At 55.2% G+C, this 18,824-nt stretch overlaps 1 protein-coding gene across 1 annotated transcript; it reads left to right on the plus strand.

Moving 5' to 3' along the window:
• The first annotated feature begins 201 nt into the window (after positions 1 to 201).
• Positions 202 to 12,506, plus strand: LOC121657863 (homeobox protein CDX-1). The gene is made up of 3 exons (XM_042014031.1): positions 202 to 735; positions 11,871 to 12,016; positions 12,211 to 12,506. The coding sequence occupies exons 1-3, from the start codon at positions 309 to 311 to the stop codon at positions 12,415 to 12,417; spliced, it is 780 nt and encodes a 259-aa protein (XP_041869965.1). The 5' UTR covers positions 202 to 308; the 3' UTR covers positions 12,418 to 12,506.
• Positions 12,507 to 18,824: the final 6,318 nt, after the last annotated feature.

Here is an 18,824-nt window from a genome sequence, read left to right on the forward strand (position 1 = left end):
GGTCCTGGGTGCTCCCTGGGGTCACCCACTACCTCATCCTCCTTGCAGCCAGAGTGGGAAGTTTGAGCTCGTCCCCCTCACCCGCTGGGGTTTCTGCACTTTGAAATGCAAACCTGCCTTTCAATGCAAATGCTGCGAGAGGTTGGGCCCAATAAAAGCCTGTGGGCAGGGAGGTGCCTGGCCCGAGGACAGGCTCCCCAAGGCGCCCAGGTGAGTGGTGGCGAAGGAGGGGCGGCCGCCTCCCCGCCAAACCCAAGCGGCCGCAGTCGCGGCTCGGCGGCGCAGCATGAGCGGGACGGCCCGGGAAGATGTATGTAGGATATCTTGTGGATAAGGACACCAACATGTATCCCAGCCCGGTCCGGCACCCCAGCCTCAACCTCAACCCCCAGAACTACGTGCCGGGGCCACCGCAGTACTCGGACTTCGCCAGCTACCACCATGTGCCGGGGATTAACAACGACCTGCACCACGGGCAGCCGGCAGCTGCCTGGGGCTCTCCCTACACCCCTGCCAAGGAGGACTGGCATTCCTATGGGGCCGCTGCGACGCCTTCCACCGCCAGCCCGGGGCAGTTTGGATTCAGCGCCCCAGATTTTAACCCCATTCAGCCTCCGGGCTCTGGACTCCTGCCTCCACCCATCAGCAGCTCGGTCCCCCAGCTCTCCCCTAATGCCCAGAGACGCACCCCATACGAGTGGATGAGGCGCAGCATTCCCAGCACCAGCAACAACGGTAAGGAAACCCCCAGTCCTGCACCCCTGCGCCATCCCCAGAGCAGAGGATCCCTGAGCTTGGATTTCTGCAGAGGCGGATCCTGCTCTGTGGCTCTCCCTGCACAGGGACTGCCAGGAGGACAGCAAGTTTGGCCTGCCCTTGGCATGACACCCAGTCCCCAAAGAGCAGGGGACCCCGCCAGCGAGGTGGCAGCAGCTGAGGACGGGCAGGGAGGGTGCTGTCCTTCCACACTCACAGCTGGGCTTACCTGGCGGGGCAGTCCTTTTCCCCAGCCGGTGCCGGGTAGGATGGGCAGAACCAGAGACCCCCAGGACCCTGAGGGGGTGTTGGATGGGGGGTGTCAAAAGTGCCGGGGTGAGTGTGTGGGGCTGTGGCTGTACATGAGAGCGTGAGCTGGCTGTGGGAGAGCCCGTGCAGGGTGCCTAAAGCTGTGTGCGTGTGCAGGGAAGGAGCTGTGTGCGTGCAGCCATGCTGTGTGCGTGTGCATGTGCACAAGGTGCATTCAGGGAGCGTGCGGGGCACCGCGGGCAGTGTGTGTGTGCAGGCAGTGTCACCCGCTGTGCCTGGGGGAGGTGACGTGCTCCGAGTGTGTGTGCAGGGCGCTGTGTGAGGACGGTGTCGCGCACGGTGTGTGTGCGAGGGGCACCGTGCGTGTGCAAAGAGTGTCTTGGGGACAGTGCCACGTGGAGGGTGGCTGTGGGTGCTGCAGGTGCACGGCTGGTGGGTGCTCGGCTCTGCAGGAAAGGGTGCCCTGGTTCCTGGGATTATCTCCGGCCTGGGCACCGAGTGGTCGTGCTGTCCCCAGGGTTCTGTCCCCGCTGAACTCCTGACCTGGGGGAAGCGTCTGGGTGACCCCAGCCCCCTACCCTCCCTGCTGCCCACTTCAAAGGCGGTGGGCAGATCCCCCTTGGGGCCAGCCCAAATTGACAAGGACTTCTCTTTGTCATGGAGATGGTGGCCGGCTCCTCTGGCAGCGAGGTGAGGTGCGGGCCCTTTGTCCTGACCTACCCCCACCCTTTCATCTTCCCAGCCTGGACCCTTCCCAGCGGGACCCACGGGGCTTGCCTGAACCTGCTATCCCTCTCCCTCTCCTGTGCCATGAGCTCCTCAGAGCACTGCTGGGGCCAAACTCACTACAGGAGTCGCTGTGAGCATCTCTAGGGAGCGAGTTTGCTTTGAGTTACTGCTGCCCCATATCCTTGGAATCAGGGCCAGGGCTCCCTGTTTGTAGTGTCTCAGGTTTTTGGCTTGTTTTCAGCTCTGCCCTGCATTCCCAGTGGGCAGGGCCCACGTAAGGGTCTTCTTCAGATGTGCCTGGGGTCTTCCAGCATGGAAAATACCTACTCATATTCCCAGAATCTGTGTGGCAGGGACCAGTGTCTGCAGTGGAGCAGGCAGAATATCCCAATAAATGGAAAAAAAACCAGCCCCAGTCTGGAAAGAGGAGGGAGAGGCAGGCTGGTATTTCCTGTCTCGTTTTAAGCGCTGAATGTAACTATTTAGGAAAAATGCTTCCCCCCAGATGCAGTGATGGAGACCCACAGGCGTGCCAGGGCTGAGGGCTTCCCTCTGCCCGGGGTGGAAAGGGAAATGTGAGGAAAAGGCCCCCGCAGCCCTGCCCTGCAGCTGGAACCCTGCCACTTCTGCAGGGTTTGTAGGTCTGAACATCTTGATTTCTTCTGAGGAGAGAGGTGGGAGGGAAAATGAGTGGGGAAGGAAAGCCATCAGCACACCTCTCCTCTGGATCAAGGCCATGGGTTTACACCCAGCAGTGGGGCCGAGATAAAACAGGGGCTTGAAAGTGCCTCTGATTGAGTTAGACGACAATTGAGTTGATTGAATTCTGGAAAAATATCATTAGTTGCTTAGTTTGTATCTCCTAGATCAAAGACATACAAAGGAACAAATAAATCAGCCTTGTTCCTCTCACACGGGGAGGAGCTGCCCCAGCCCCACCACAGCGATGTGGGGGTGAAAGGCCCTTCCTTGGGGTGTTTTCCTTGGGATGGATGACCAGTAAGCTCCTTTTCTAAGTCACCCACAGATTAAGGACCTGTCCTTGCACCTCTGCTGGGTCCAAGCCCAATGCTTCTGGTGCCAAGCAACTGCAGGATTTTGCTGTGGTGGGACCATGAGCTGGGAGATGGTGGGATGCTGTTGGGGTTTTCCAGTGCTGCCCTTTAAATAAAAGTCTTCATTAAGCTTGAAAGAGAGTAGGGCAGAGATGGGTTTGACATAGATAAGGGTGAAGCTCTTAGATGAATCATTTTATTGAAATCAATAAACTGGGCTTTAATCCGTCTGGATTGATAAACTCCCCATCTCACCACTGTGGGAATAGGAAATGAATACACGGAGATTTTTCCTATAAATATCAACAGTTTCATTGTGAATGCTGTAAATCATAATACTTCAGAGGGTTGTAAATTAATGTTCCCTTTCTGTCTTGTCTAGTATAAACAGCTCCTGGCCATAGTTTGAAAGCTTTTGGGGAAGAGCTGCATGGTAGTAAAATAAAATGTTGTGCAGGGAATATGAGTGTGTCAGGCACTTCTGCAAATGTGATCCAGAGCTTGAGAAAAATCAATGAGAAATCTCCCAGTGACTCACTGAAGAGTCAGGCTTTACAGGGGGATGATTTTATGTACCTGTTGCTACATTCATGCGTGCTTCACAAGGCTGAGCTGAGATAACCCAGCAGCAGAAGGGATTGCAACTCCAGTCACCAGGAATTGGGAGTTAAAGGGAACCGAGCTGGAAGATGTCCCCAGGCCTCATTTCTCTCTCCAATGTCACCTCCTTTTCTGCCCATAAAATCTTCACTAGCAGCATGTCAGAGCCTCATGCTTCCTCCTTATTCACAATTATTTGCAAACTTCCCTGTGAATTGCACCCAGGGTTTATAAAAAGCTCAGGAAGGTGGCTGGAAGAGGGGCTGGCTGAACTTTGAAATTCACTCTCTGCTCGTTAGTCATGCAAATCCTCAGATACTGCCTTGGGTCTGGCTTTTAGGTCACTAATTGAGCAGGGGCCACAGTGCTAAATAGTGCAAGTGAAAGTGCAATTGGAGCATCCCTTGTGGAGGCAAATGTGCTCAGGGCTTCGTGTGGTACCACTGCCCGTGGTGCCCAGGCAGGTTTTGGGGTGATGGAGAGCAAGCAGTGATGCTCGGAGCATGTGGTGATTTGCTGGGTGTGCAGTTTTCCAGCTCAGTTTTACTATTTCTAGGTCAGTTTTCCAGCTCTGTTTATTTTCCTAGTGGGGCCCTTGAACACTGGGGGAAAGAGTAAAACACCCAATAATGAGACAGAAACATTTCCCCTGGACTGCTGGGGTTCACTCTGTGCTTGGTATGTTTTGGGATGATGGTGCTGGCTGGAGGACAGTGCATTTCCCTGGTCAGTCCCTGCATGGGGAGCCTCTCTTTAGGACATGCTCATTCCCTGTGAGACCCTTTGCTCCACCGGGACACTCGCGAGGTGTGTGTCAGGCCCCATCAGTCTTTTCCCCTTGAATTATTAACCCACAACCTGCTCCTGGCCCCAGCTGGGGTTTGTTGACTGCTTAGCCTGCTGGCCAAGGTACAGGCCTCTCAAACTTTCCTAGAATTGACTTTCCTTGAACAAAAAAGGCTTCTCTGGAGCACTGGCAGTACCTACGTGATGGGCTTGGCTGGCTAATACCCTGGGATTAGCAGAGGGACACTTTAAACCTCTGGCCAATGACAGATGTTTCCTATAGGGGACCCTTCAAGGACGCCCACTCTGGTGCTGTTAGCTTTGTGATTGCTTGGATAAGAGGCTGGATCCTTCCCCCACACTGCCCCATGGCAAGGATGGGCCAAACCCTGTGGGGCTGCAAAGCGGGAGAGGAGTCCTGATGTCCAGATGGGACCCCCACTGCCTCACTGTTCTCCTCCCCCCACTGCAGATGAGCTTCATCCAGGTGGCAGGTTGGGATGAGCTGGATCAGGGCTGGAGTGAGGTGATGTTCTGAATGGGGTTGTGTCCACCCCACACGTGCCAGCAGCCCATGTGTCACCCTGGCGCTCCCCGTCCTCCCGCGCTGCTGTGGCCTTTGACCCAGCACAGGAGCCAGGCTGGCGGCACTCAGCTCAGTGCTCATAAAACATGGGAACAACTGAAGGAATCTGCCAGTTGCCAAAATAAAGGATTGAGTCACTGCAGGGCTGGGAAAGACTTGCTCCAACAGCCAGCTTCAGGCTGCTGCCCCCGGGGCTGACTGGCCTCTGGTTGTGTTGTCCATGTCCAAGAACATGGGGCTGTCATGGGGAATCACCAGCTCACTACAAACACCAGGCATCTGCTCTTCATGCCCTTGGGGTTTGCACCTCCTGGGAAGGGTGGCCTCACCAGTGGGCGTGGGCGTGGGTGTGGGTGCAGTTCTGTCCCTGTCACACTGTGCCAGCTGTGCAAAACCCAGCCAGGGTGAGCCTGTGCTCCTGTGCACCGGTCTGCACTCTCCAAATCCAGCTCTTTGACCAGGTTTCTGCCCCTGCCTGGCAGCAGGGCTGCCCTGCTTGACTGTGTCGGCTCTGCCAGTCCCACAAGCCCCAGGCATACCTTCTCCAGCCACACACTTGCACTTAGAGCAAAGCTTTTTTGGGAACACAGAGCTTGATCCTCAGTGAGCAGGGGACCAGAAAGCCATTGGGTCAAGCAGCGCAGTTTGGCAAGTGAAATGTTTCCAGTGCTCTCCATACCAAGCTGGACCAGGTTTTATTGCTACTGGGTGCACATGGGAGATTTGCAGTTTGCTTTGAAGCCTTTGGCACCAGGAAGAAATCCCCAGGTTGTGTGAGATGAACTGCCATGGAGAGAGCTACCCTCGGTGTAGGAGCATTGCTGGGCTCCCTGGAGGGGCCTGCAGTGCCCTGCAGCACAGATGAGTCCTACCTCAACCCTGATGTCTGAAATGCCCATTTTTACAACCCAGAGTAGAGATGGGGGAGTTTTGGCAGGGTCCATTCAGTGAGGATTCATCCAGCATTCCCTCCCTCCCTCCACAGCACTGAGACATTAAATAAGTACAGAGAGGATGTGTGGTTCCTCTCACCCAGTTTTTGACACCCAGCTGTTGTCTAAATCCAGTGTATTCTGGCAGAGGAATGATGTCAGGCAGGGATCTCGGGAAGGATTGCCCTACAGAGGGGGTCGTTTCTCACTGGCAGTGATGAAATGAGCCACATGGCTCCGGTCCTTCGCCCCGCGTCAGTCGTCCCATCCATCACTCCTCTGCTTCCTGCGGCAGAGGAAAAATAGCTGAGGATATTGAAGTATGCAAGGGAAGGGGAAAGCTTGTGAAAACCATGAGCTGCTGGTTCCCAGCACTCGGGGAGTGTGAGGGGCTCGGGTTTATCCCCCCCTCCCAGGCCACAGAGGAGCGTGGGTGTTTGGAGTGGCTGCTGGACCTGGAGGGGAAAGGAGGGGAAAAAATGAGTGTGGGGAAGGGAGCATCAGAGGGTCGCCCTTGCCACCACCAGTTCAGACTTTGGGGTTCCTATTTCCAGTCGGTTTAGGGATGGTGAAATGATCCAGGCTGTCTGTCCCGAGCCTCAGCATCACCTCTGTGCAGTGCGGCTCCCATCATCGCTGCTCGGCAGAGGGAGCATTGACCCCTCTGCACACAGACAGCTGGAGCACATCTGGCTGCCAGATGCGGGTGGCTCCAGCCAGCCTGGAGGCTCGTGAGCTTTAGGAGCCGACCCCAGCCCTTTCCTGGGCCTGGGGTGTCTGTCATGGGGTATTGCTCTGCTGGCTGTCCTCAATTTTGTGGGGGTGTGAAGGGCATTTCCCCCCATGAGCTGGAGAAGGACTGGGGATTAAACTGTCCAGGGAATCCCATGGCTCTCACCCTGGGACTCCACTCTGGTTTGCAACTGCCTGTGTGCCTGTTTCTCCAGCCGTAACATTGCCTAAAGCTCTGCCAGGTGTGAGGGAAGTTTTCCTTGATCCTTTCCCAGGGGAGAAATGCCAAATCTTGATAGAACACTGATTCCTCTGGGATGGGAGGATTTTACCCTCTTTGCAAGCAGATGCTGCTCATTCAGAATGGAGCAGCTTTATCGTGGAGAGGAAGCACCCACACGGAGGGGACAGCCTTGCACCGTCTTGCTGCACTTTACCTCCAGTGTGGACCAGTTCTTTCCCAGGTGCTCCCTGGTGACAGGACTTTCACACCCGATGTTTTTCAGCATTGTAATATTTTAATGCCATCAGAGAGTGTGGGACCAGCTCCCCAGTACAGAGAGATGGGCAGACAAGGCTGTACAGACAGAGCCAGTGTGGGGCCAGAGCACCACCAGGCAGGTGGGACCAGGCAGGATGGCTCTGGGAGCACAAGGAGCCAGCACAGAGTGAGGCATGAGAGCTGCTGAGGCAGCCTGGCAGCAGTGCCTCCATCACCCCTGCCAGCACCTCCTCTACAAGGCAACATCCAACGTGTCCCCAGGCCTTGGGAACATCTGCTGTGGGGTGCAACAGCTGTCACCACCGTGGGCTCTCATCTCAGTGGCTCCAGCCAGCAGGTCAGGGCTGCCGTACCCCAGCTTCCCAGATCAGAGCCCTGATGGCTGCACAGCAGCTTCCCACAGAGTTTGGGGCTGTGGTAATTTTGAGCTGCTTTGACCTGTGAAAGAGAGACTTTTAGAAAAGCGCTGCAGTTTATGCTCCTGGCTGCTGGCAGCTGTGCTGCTCCTGCTGTGGCTGGGAGAAAGGTGTCCCGTGGATGGGGATCCTCCATTGGGAGCTCGGTGGATCCCCTCGTAACATGCCAGCTTTTGCTCCTTTGCTATTTTCCACCTCCACCCAGGGTGCCACTGCCACCCCACAGTCTCTTTCCTCCCTGGTTTGAACCAGCCCCTTCCCAGCTGTTCTTAGAGCTGCTCAGCACCAGCCTCACAATGCCCATATTCTCAATCTCTTAGGGTTTTCGGGGCACATTTTTTTACTTAAAGCCATCCTTTGGGCAGGCCAGGACTGGAGATGGTGAAATACCCCCTTTCTGGCAGCCTCCACTGTGGCTGTGAGGGAGAGAGCCTAGGATGGTGGGCACAGGATCTAGTTTGATTTTCCCTTACTCTGCCAGGCTCCTGATCCAGCCCAGGGCAGGAGCTCTGGCATCCCTGTCTCGGGGCAGGGTTGCTGAGGAGAGTGAATCCAGGCTGGGGTCAGGACTCCATCCCCCCTGTGTGTGTGCGTGCACACTCGGGAGCGCGTCCCTTGGGGTTTGCACAGCACATTAAAGCTATTCCCTTATCTAATCGTGGCTCAGGTGAGTGCTATTAGGGTTATACATTAACAGTAGTAACGATACCCTCTCCCCACGCAGTCATTGGCCCTGCCTTGATCCCAAAGCCGAAACCATTCCCACTGGCCCCACGGATGGCTCCATTTGCCTGTCCAAGCAGTTCCTGTGCCTGGTCTTTCAGGGACAAGCAGGAGGGGCTGTAAATGCATAGCAGGGTTGGAAGGAGCTAACGACTGTGCTAAGAGACACCACTGGCACCCCCTCTGCATCCCATCCACACTCCCTCCTGGGGCAGCATCTCCAGCTCCAGGTTATCCCGGCCATGGGACAGCCTGTTCCAGCATTGCCAGGCCTGGCTGGAAATGCCTGGTTCCATCCCTCTGTTTGGCCATAGGCACGAGGGCTCCCCGTAAGTAACCGGATTGGCTCGTCCCAAATTTCCTCTTTCTTTTCACAGAGCCATAAAAAGTCTCCAGGAGAGAGTTAAGTGTAACCCAGCATTCATATTCAAGGTAGTTGAATTATTCATTGTCAATAGTATTTCTTGCAAATCCTTTTCTTTTCCTTGTGAATCACCCACAGTACATCCCTGAATTCAGCAAACATCTGAAACCAGCAATTAGTGGAGGTGAATAACTTTCCATCTCTGGCTTGGTCGTCAGCCCTCTGTTTGGAGTCTTTTCTACCTGATACTGAGCAGCAAGTGATGATATTGATACTGCTATTGAGCCTGGTGCCCAGCTCACCCAGCAATGGCTCTGCCAGCCCTGAGGCAAAGCACAGCCTCCATCCAGGATGAAGGATGAAGAGGGAATAACAAAGAACAGGGTGTGATGGATCTATTTACAGCTGCAGCAGGAAATAATAATTCCTACTGAAATTCATGGCATATGTGGTATTCACAAACCGCCTTATTTCTTTAGTCTTTATTTTTTTTACTGTATCTGTCAACTCCTTCACTTTCCAGGTGTTCCTTTTTTCCAAACAGTACTATTCAAATAACAACATTGCAAGTAAAACCATTTTAAAGTTATTATCTCTTTAGAAAGGTTTTTGCTTTCAGATTAAAAAAAACCAAAACGAAACAGAAAAAAAGATAAATCTATGAGGAAAAAAAACCTGCAGGAGCCCCTGAGCCTGGAGCAGCCAGAGGGAGCCCAGTTTCTCACAGAGCTGTTAAACCTCACATAAATCTCCACCAGAGCATCTGGTTTATTCTATAACTTCTTGGGAATTGCTGTGTTTGCAGATTCAGCACAGGTCCCTCCTGGGCTGGGGTGCAGAAGTTCTTTTCATGCTGGTGAACCCTTCCCCTGCAGGGTGGTGAGAGGCAGCAGTGACCCTGGGGTGGACGGGGGCCCTGTAGGAGAGCGAGGGCAGGGTGCAGATCCTGCGTGGGCTGGGTGCCCCTGGCATCACTGCAGCCCAGCAGAGTCTCCTGGGGGCAGTTTTGTTTGGAGCTGTCATAGCTGACGTGTGACAAGTAGGAGACAAGTGCCTGGCAAAGCTGCCACAGACCCCTTGCACATGGAATCTCTGCGTTTCAGCCCTGTCCCAACAGATATTCCACACACACCTTGCTCAATCAAATTAACCTTTTTTTACCCTTTCTTAACCCACAGGGTCACCCTGTGTGGTCAGAGGCAGGTTTGACCTGGTGGTGGTGAGGAAGGATTAGGTGTTCACTTCCAACAAGCCCTGGGATGAGCTGGGCTCCCCACTCTCTGAAACAGTCACTGAATTCATCCCATCCCTCAATTACAAGTTAGTGGCTGAAGTCCAGCCCTGGTGCTGGAACTCTGGTTCTATTCCTGGTTGTGTTGCAGCCTTGCTGGGCTCCTTCCCTATTCCATGGATCACTTGGGAGCCTCAGTGCTTCTTGGGGACTGTGCTGGGACCCTCAGCCATCACCCTGCTCATGCTGTGCTGAGCCTGTGCCACCACCACCAACAGCAATGGCAGGAGGATGCAGACAGTAGCATAGTGATGGAAATTGGGTGCTAACTTCAATTGAGTGACTGCTGCTTGTGTGCCTGGGAGTGCCAGCATCCAGTCCCTGCAGGGTGAGGTGCCTTCTTTGCCCATCCCAGGTCCTGCTTGCTCCCACTCGTGCTTCCACACTTGGTTTGCTCAGTGATGCCATGAGCTGGATCTTTGTGGCTCCTGCTTATTCAGTAGAAAACCAGCTGCTTTCTTCCATCCCATGTGGTGCTGCAAGCCCCTCTCCCACCTGCAGTGGATGTGGGTTGTCCTGTCTTCAACTCTTTCACATTTAAGTTTCAGCATAAGGAGTGGCTTAGGAAGGTCTCCATCTCCTTGCAATGTGAGAGCAGGAGAGAGACACTGTCAAAAATAAAACTGAGCTGGTCCACAAACAGATTTGCAGCCTGAAGGTTGGGGTTTTGCTCTGTAGATGTTCTCTGACGTCTTATTAGGGTGTCTAGAGCCCAGTTTTCGTCTGGACTACCTAAACTCCTGCTTCCACCAGGACGGTGTCAGAATTTAATTGTATTTCTGAGTTTGTCCAGTGTCCAAGTGATTTGGCCCAAATGGGTGGATGTGCAAAGGACTCATTAGGGAGAATGGATGAACAGGATGGCAGGCACACAAAGATCCCCTTTCCTGGCAGAACCAGGCTGCAAGCGAGGTTATGTAAGTTGCTGAATCACCAGAAATCCCTTTCTGCACATCTGCAGCAGTGGTGTGCAGTATCTTGTCCATGCTGATACACCCAGGGCAGCCCCAGGAAAATCCATGGAGCTGTTCTGAGCTTGCTCCCACTCCTTCCCACAGCAGCACTGCTCTCAGCTTCAGAAATTCAGGAGAATATGGGCAAACACGTCTGCCAGGCAAACAAATGGCCAGGTATCATCCCTCTCGACTCCCTGGAACAGGATTTTGTAATTTTGGGTGGAGAAGCAAATATTCACAGCTGTGTTTATTCCCTGCCTATGGGCTCTTCTGCAGAGAAAAACACCAGGAACTTGTGAGCAAACTGCCGGGCATGGGCGTCCCCCCTCGGAGTGCCACCTACCCCCCACGGCCCAGGCAGAGTTCCACAGCTCACCCTGTGTCCCTGTGGAATAACAAAGGACCTTTGACTGTATTTTGCTGCTAGAAAGCAGCAGGTGCTGTTTGCAGACCCATGGGATGTGCATCTGTGGGTGCTGATGGCCCCAAGCTCTGTCCATATCTGGGGGGACCAAGGAGAGATTCAGGCTGGCTTTGGCCAAACACCCCTGGCCCATTGAGCCAGTCCCCAGGAGTGCTTAGGCATCCTATGGGCTTTCTCCAGTGCATCTTTAAAGACTGCACCAAAAGCACTGCCCTCTGTCTTAGCTCAGTACAGGGAGAAGGAGAATAGCCCTCTTGGAGGCAGAGAAATGTGGTCATTCCAAGGTTTTCTGCCCTTCCCCTGTTCTGATCCATGCACATTCAAATGATGGCACCTTGGTTTTGGGCTTCCTAGCAAAGAGCTGGGCTCTCCTTAGCCCAGCCAGGCAGCCTCTCCTCTGCCCACTGCAGGACCTGCAGCTCTGCTCCTCTCAGGGACCGTGTGTCATGACACAGGGGATGTATGGTCCATTTTCCCGGGGCACATCTGAATCCATCCTACTCTTTCTACCAAGCAATTCCACCAAAGCCCAGGTACTTCCCGACAAGGAGAAACATCCTGATGCTAAACAGGAAGGATGTTAAAGCCAGTAGGAGCCTCCTGACTGTCTTTCCCACTGGTCCCCAGGGCATTGCATGCTTCTCCTCAGGTGGTTGTGTGTCTCCTCTGTGCCCTTGGGGATGCTCCCTCCCTTCCACTGCTCCCCTTCTTCCCCCCTTGGCTCACCCCTATCTGCTCTCTCTGCCAGGCAAGACCAGGACAAAAGACAAGTATCGGGTGGTGTACACGGACCACCAGCGCCTGGAGCTGGAGAAGGAGTTTCACTACAGCCGCTACATCACCATCCGCCGCAAGGCCGAGCTGGCCGCGGCCCTCGGGCTGACCGAACGGCAGGTCAGTGCTGCAGAGTCCTGGGAAAACCACATCCCGGGTGGAGATGGGGATGGGGAAGAGCCCAAGCCCCACCTTGCTCCACAGACATCCTTTCCAAACTTTGGGATGCCCTCCCTGCCCCATGGGGACTGAGGGTTGTCATCCTTGCCTGAGTCCATCCTCATCTTTGTATTGCCGTCTTTTCCTTTCTGCAGGTGAAAATCTGGTTTCAGAATCGGAGGGCGAAGGAGAGGAAGGTGAACAAGAAGAAGCTGCAGCAGCAGAGCCAGCCCACCAGCACCACCACGCCCACCCCACCAGCTGTCAGCACACTGGGACCCATCGGAGGCCTCTGCAGCAGCAATGCCCCCAACCTCGTCTCCTCATCTCCACTGACGATCAAGGAAGAATTCATGCCTTAACCCTCTTCACCAGCTATAGACCCCAAGAGAAAAGCACTATGCAGCAGAGCCCCGCCAGCCCATGTGCTCTGAAGGGTGACAGCCCCTTCCCAAAGACATGACTGTCCCTGGCTGAACCGATGGGGCAGACAGCAAGGCTGGGCCAGGTGGCACTGGGACCTTCCCAAGGGACTGGTGGGCTCTCCCCTGCGTAAAAAACATGGGTTAGGTACTGCTCTCCCATAGGAACCACACACCAGTTTGGTCTCTGGTCTTTGTAGCCCACAGCAAAGTCCTGATGTCAGCAGAAGGAAGGGGGTGATAGTGGAGGAGGGCTTTCCTGTGGTGCTCCAGGTGCTTCCTTTGGTGCTCCTGGCAATCCAGCTGCCTGGTGCTTTGGGCAGTTCGAACAAGACTGAAGTAGAAAAAAGACCTGGCTGGACTCAAGGCAAAATGGATTTCTGCTGAGCTGGTCTTCCAGGAAGTGGGGTGAGGAGGGCAGAGCAAGTTGGGCTCTGGGAACCAGGCAAGACCCTCGGCTGTGGGACGTGACACGGGAGCCCTTCAAGCCACAGTGATGGTGGCAAGCTGGAGCGTGTCCTTGACAAGAGTACCTGAACATCCCCCCCTTGTCCCCAGTGACCCTGGCAGTGCCCAATCCTGCATCCTCAGCTCTGCCCCCACAGCCATGCAGAGCCATGTGCCCCTGCAGCCCTGGTTCCCCTGGCTGTGCCATGTCAAGGTGGCACTGCAGCCATCCTCCCCCTGGAGCACAGGGAGAGGGTAGAAGGGAGCCCAGCGCAGGCACAGTGGGGGCAGACCACCCTGCTGAGCCCTTCCATGGGGAAAGGAAGGAGAATGGAAGGTTTGCCATTGAGACAGGGTCCAAGAACCAGCCCCGGGCTGTCCAGAAGGGCCAACACCAGGAGAGATTTGGGTGCTATTCCAAGGGAGCACAGTAACTGCAGGCACCAGGAGCTGGTGCCAGGTGGGCAGGGGCCTCCTCAGGCATGCAAGAAATGACTGGCATTTGCCCTGGTGTTAGGTGATGGAGAGGTGGTTTTCAGAAAGACAGAGAAGCAATTCTTTTCCTATTTTCTTTAAAACTACAGATTAGAGGACTACAGATTTTGTCCTCCCTTTCTCCCTGCTCCTTCATGCACTGCACTCCCTCTCACTCACTGTGTTCCCTAGGCCAGTTAGCTAAACCCCATCCATTCCTACTGGTGAACTGCAGCTGAGGAGTCCCTTCATCCTGCTGAGTCTTGACCATTGTATAGGCCCAGGTTAACATACAGCCCAGTTTCAGCAGCCCCAAAGGCCAGTGGGGCACAGCTGGGGCACAGCTGGGACACAGGAGGGTCTGTGGCTCCTGCTCAGGGCTGCACCAAGTGCTCCTTGGCTGTGGCTTCTGAAAACCAAGACAGGGATGAGGGAGCATGAGCTTTGCATGGTGGCTTGTGTGACCTTTCTCAGCATTTTCTCTCCAAGCTCTGGGAAGATGGAGCAGCAGACACGTCCCTGCTGCCTGAAGAGCACCCAGACAAACCCTCACACCCCACCTGACACCGCTTGTGCCTCGCATGCCTTGGCTACACCATCCACTGCCAGCCCCCACCACTCCCAGCCCCCAGAACACAGAGTCCCCAGGTGTGCTGTGGCTTTTACAAGTGGGTCCCTGTTATCCCACTGTGTCCACTGCTCTGCTCCAGCCCTCAAAGGCTTTGGGTCTCCCTCCTGCCGGTGACACTTCCCACGGCCTCTGTTACCAGGTGCGCTCAGTGATGAGGACAAATGTTTGCGTCGACTCAGGACATCAGCTCAGTTTTTGTGTATATAAGGCAGAACTGGTTTTCCTTTTTATTTTTTAGGCATCAGTGAAAATAAAAACAAGCAGGGATCCTGTGTGACATAGGTTTGTTGCTGTCATTCCTGGCCTGTGGTGCTGTGGCTCCGAGGTCACGCTGGCGCCGATGCCCCTGGGCGCAGCCAGGGTTGGGAAGGGCATCTTGAGGCAGCAGCCTTGTCCTTGTAGCACACGGTGTGCCTGTCCCACAGGGGCACTGCTGGCACTGGCATGGCTCATATCATGGCATGGCACTGCCACGTCTCATTCCTTCGGCACCAAGAGGGATGGCAGTACTGGGTGATCCGATGGCTGCAAACTCACAGCACTGGAGACAGAGGGGGAGAGGGTGAGGCTGTGGTTGGGCTGGCAGAGGCCAAAGAACAAGGCCAGCTGCCCATGGATGTGGCTGCCTCCCATTGGTGCCTCCTGGTCTCTAATCTCATTTTAAGGCTTTCGATGGGCTGAATATCCTCCTTGTCCAAGATGAATAAACAGAGAATGAGGATATGAGATAGTGCCTGGGACAGCTGGCATCGGTGCCTGACACTTTTCCCTCTCCATCCCATCAGTGTTCCCCTCGTCTAGCAGGGCACTGAGCAAGGGGCTGCCCTCAAATGCCTGCCCCAAATGGCTCCTCCAGCCACAAAACTCCTCCCTGTGCCAAGCGTTGCCTGGGGTGTCTTGAGGTGCCAGGGCAGGGCAGCTGGCTTTGGAGGGACACCTGAAGCAGGATAAAGTCCTTGTGGGTGGAGGAGATGGAGGAGTGGGAACAGGATGAGGTGGCATTGCTGAGAGAGGGACAGAGCAAAGGGTTTGTTCCTGCAATTGCAACAGAGGCTGCACCTACTGCTGCACCTACTGCTGTAGCCTGGTGACCCTGCACTCACCAGCACGGTGCCAGGCTGCCCATGGCACAGGAGAACCACCTCACTGCACCCCCATAAGGAAACGTGGGGAATCAGGAACTAAAACAGGCAGGGGGAGGCAAAGGCAATGGAGCTGGTGCCATATAGGGAAGGGAGGAGACTGGATTAGCCACCTGCCTTAAGAGCTGGGATGGACTGGGGAAACTGGGGCTGCTTCTGTGTGCAGACTCCAGCATGGTCCCCATGGTGGGGGCTCCCCCACACTCATCATCCTCCCTCAGTGGGTTTTGGCTCCCTTTAACGTCCAATTTTGTCTTTGCCACATGGGAGACCAGCTGTGGGATCCTGCCCTGGCAGGGGATGGGGTGATGGCAGCCCAGCACTGTGCATCGCTATTGTCTGCACGGGGGGAGCCTGCAGACAACAGTGGGGAGGGGAACAGAGCCCTGGTGGGCACAAAATGTGCATCTCCCAAATTCACCTGCGGTGTTGGGTGGCCTGCAGGGAGACGAGGGACTGGGACAGAGGGAAGATGCTCCACCACCCGCCCAGAGAGGCTGCGGGTGCCGTTGACAGGATGAAATTCCAACTGATACCCTAATCTGGCGCCTGCCTGTTTGCACAGCAGGGTAAAAGTCCAGGGAGCCGTGGGCTGTGCCCTTGGGTCCCTGCCACCCGTGTGTGCACAGGGAGCCAGCGCTGGCGGGAAGAGGCAATAAATGCACCCACACACCCAGGCACCCCTTCCCCCTACACACACACACGCCCCTTGACCGGGTGACGAAATGCATCTGCTGCGTTCCCCCTCCCATGTCCTCCCCTGCGCCCTGCATCTGCCGTTTGGGCAGGGATGGGTGAACCATGCAGGGCCCTCCCTGTGCCAGGAAAGGGGCACCATGTCCCCACCAGCTTTGGAACTTGTGGTTCAAACCTCCTGGACACGTGTCGCCTTGACGGTTTCTCCCCTGGCAGGTGACGAACACCTGTTTTTAGCACCTGCAGCAGCTGCCTCCTAAGTGACACATCCCACATGGAACCTGGCCCTTCTGGGGATAGCCTGCCCTCATAGCCAGGGGTCCCTGGGGGCTGTCCTCTACGAGTTCCCACCGTTTCTCCCTGCTCCTCCCTCTGCACTTTCCATCAGCTCCCACTGCCCAGCTTTACCCCTCCTTGGAGAAATCTTGAAACCATCATTAAAATAAGGCCACGCACAGCAGGTGGCCGAGCACACCCGGCCTGCCAGCAGCCTGCAGCATGGCACACTTCCCAGCAGTGACTAACCAGAGCACCGCTGCCTTGTCGCCTTCCTCGTGTCTGCGGCGCAGATCTGGGCACGGTCCCATCCCGCTGCCAGCCACCTTTGCGCCTCTTCCCAGGCGGCTGCCACCCGGATGTGTGTGGGCTGACCAGGCAGGGTGGGCAAGGGTGTTTCCCCAGCCTGTGTTCTGCCCTCTCCTTGCCCTCCAGTGTCACAAAGAGCTGACAGTGCCAGTGTCTGTCGGTGCTGCACTGGGATGGAGGATGTGTATTGTGCTTTGGCCCATGAGAAGGGAAGGGTTTACTGGGTGTCCCAGGGGTGGCTCAGAGGTGTGGAGTGGGAGAAAACAAAACTTGCTATAAAATGCTTGCAAGCCCTGTGTGTGCTACCTAGTGCCAGACCCCTGGGGATCAAGGCACGGGGATAGTTGCGCACACTCCTGTCCTCGTCTCCTGGGGTTTTTGGGGTCCCTAGATTGCACTGCTCCTTCTGGCTCTTACTGCCTCTGGTGTGTGCTGTTCCATGAAGTGCATTTCTTGCCAGCTCCAGGGTAATGCAAGACTTGGTCCAGCCCTGCAATGTTAAGCTGGGACATCCCAGGTGCCTGGGGTGGGACATTTACTCCCTGGTGGTCCCAGGCAATGAAGAGCAGATGGTGCTACCAGAGCAGCACCAGAAAAACCAGAAAAGCAGGTTCCAGATACAGGACATCCCAGAAGAAATGGTATCAACATGGACATTTCAGGGCACCATCAGCCCTGGGTGTCTCTAATGAAAAATACTGCCCTGGACACAAGAAGATGAGGCTGTGAAGTGTGTCCAGGAATGCTGAATGGCTTGTGTTGAGATCAGTCCATACTAGTGACATGGGGCTGGGACAGCTGTAATAAGGTGACACCAGCCTCTCCCCCCCCAGGTCACAGAGGTGGCCATGGGACCCCATGGGGTGGATCCCAGGGGAAGAAGTCAAGGGGCTAATTCAGATTGCACTGGCACTAAAGGCAAACAAAGCACCCCTGCCCTGCATGAAGGCTGAGGTTGGGACAGTGCTTGATGCAGCCCCTGGCCATCAGCCTGGCCAGCCCCAGGCTCAGCATTCCCAGCCAGCATCCTGGGAGAGGGAGAAGGGGTGGGCAAGTTCAAGGCAGGTAAAACCAGCCTGAGTGAATTCCCAAAGATATTTTTATTTTTGAGGAAGCTGTGAGTGTGTGAAAATTTTTGAGGAAGATGTGAGTTTGGTGGATTATGTAGTTTTGCTCTTTCCTCCTTTCCCTGGAAAATCCAGGTAAATATTAGCCCTGAAAGACCCACTGTGCAAATGTTGAGCCACTTCATCGTGCTGGACTCCTGCAGAAATGTGTCTTTATGCTGAGGATACCTTTTCTTTCAGGGAAAATTTTCAGAAGTGCTTAGAGGGCTGTAGGAGCACAACTGCCATTAGATGTCCTGGAGATTTGCTTTTACATCAGGCAGGCTGGGTTCTCTCTGTTCCAGCCCTGTCATTATCCTCCTCATCCCCAGTGCTGCCCACTCACCTTAAACCTGAGTAAAGCATCTGGGCAGAGGTTTGGCTCAGGCTGGAGCCAGTAGGTGCTTGCAAGGACAAGGAACACATCTGGTGTCAGAGCACTGGGCACAGTCCAGGGATGAAGAAGTGATGGACAAGTGGATATTATCATGGGGAAGAGGCACCACTGTGGGTCCTGAGCTGTCCTGGTCCCACACTGGCCCTGGAGCATGTGGGATTGTCCTTTCTCCCAGCCACACGGGAGACAGTTCCACCATGAAAGTGGGAGGAAAGGCACAGACCAGCTCTGCCACCTTACTGGGAATTTGCCTGAGCACAAGGGTGAAAAGCCGGCATCTCCCTGGACGTTGGGGTTCCAGTACCCCACTGCTGACTCAAACAGGGACATCTGGACCCTGGAGATGTGACCTATGCTCCAGCATTGGGCCCATGATATGCTGGGCCCAGATGCTCACCCTGGGGACTGCCCAAGGATTGCTCTTGCCCTCAGCATGGTGGGATGTGTTGGTCCTACCCAAAGGGATTGATGGCTGTGGAGCATCCCCCTCCCTTGGAGTGAGGGCTGGGCTCAGGCAGCATGGGGGACAATCACTTCTGACCTGCTCAAGCTCCAGCTGTGTCCTGTCACAGGAAAATCATCTCAGAGCTGGACAGGAAGGTGCTGTGAGCTTCTGGCATCTGCATTCTCACTGCTGCCATCACTACGTGGGGTGCCCAGTGACAGAGTGCCCCCAAAGTCCGGTCCTTCCCTAGGGAGACCTGATGCATTTGTGGCACGAGTGAGGCACCAGCCATTCCCCCTCGCTGCCCGGGTGGGGGGCTGAGGTCTCGGAGCCCCGCTTTCCCCGTCAGGAGTGCGTTTGACAGACAGACCTCCCTCCTCCCTCCCTGCTCCGCACGCAGCCATCCTCCACTCAAGGCAAACCT

The sequence above is a fragment of the Corvus kubaryi genome, unplaced genomic scaffold (assembly GCF_017639235.1).
Source record: "Corvus kubaryi isolate FWS band 111438036 unplaced genomic scaffold, C.kubaryi_AGA036_p1.0 split1-37374, whole genome shotgun sequence".
NCBI classification, from domain to species: Eukaryota; Metazoa; Chordata; class Aves; order Passeriformes; family Corvidae; genus Corvus; species Corvus kubaryi.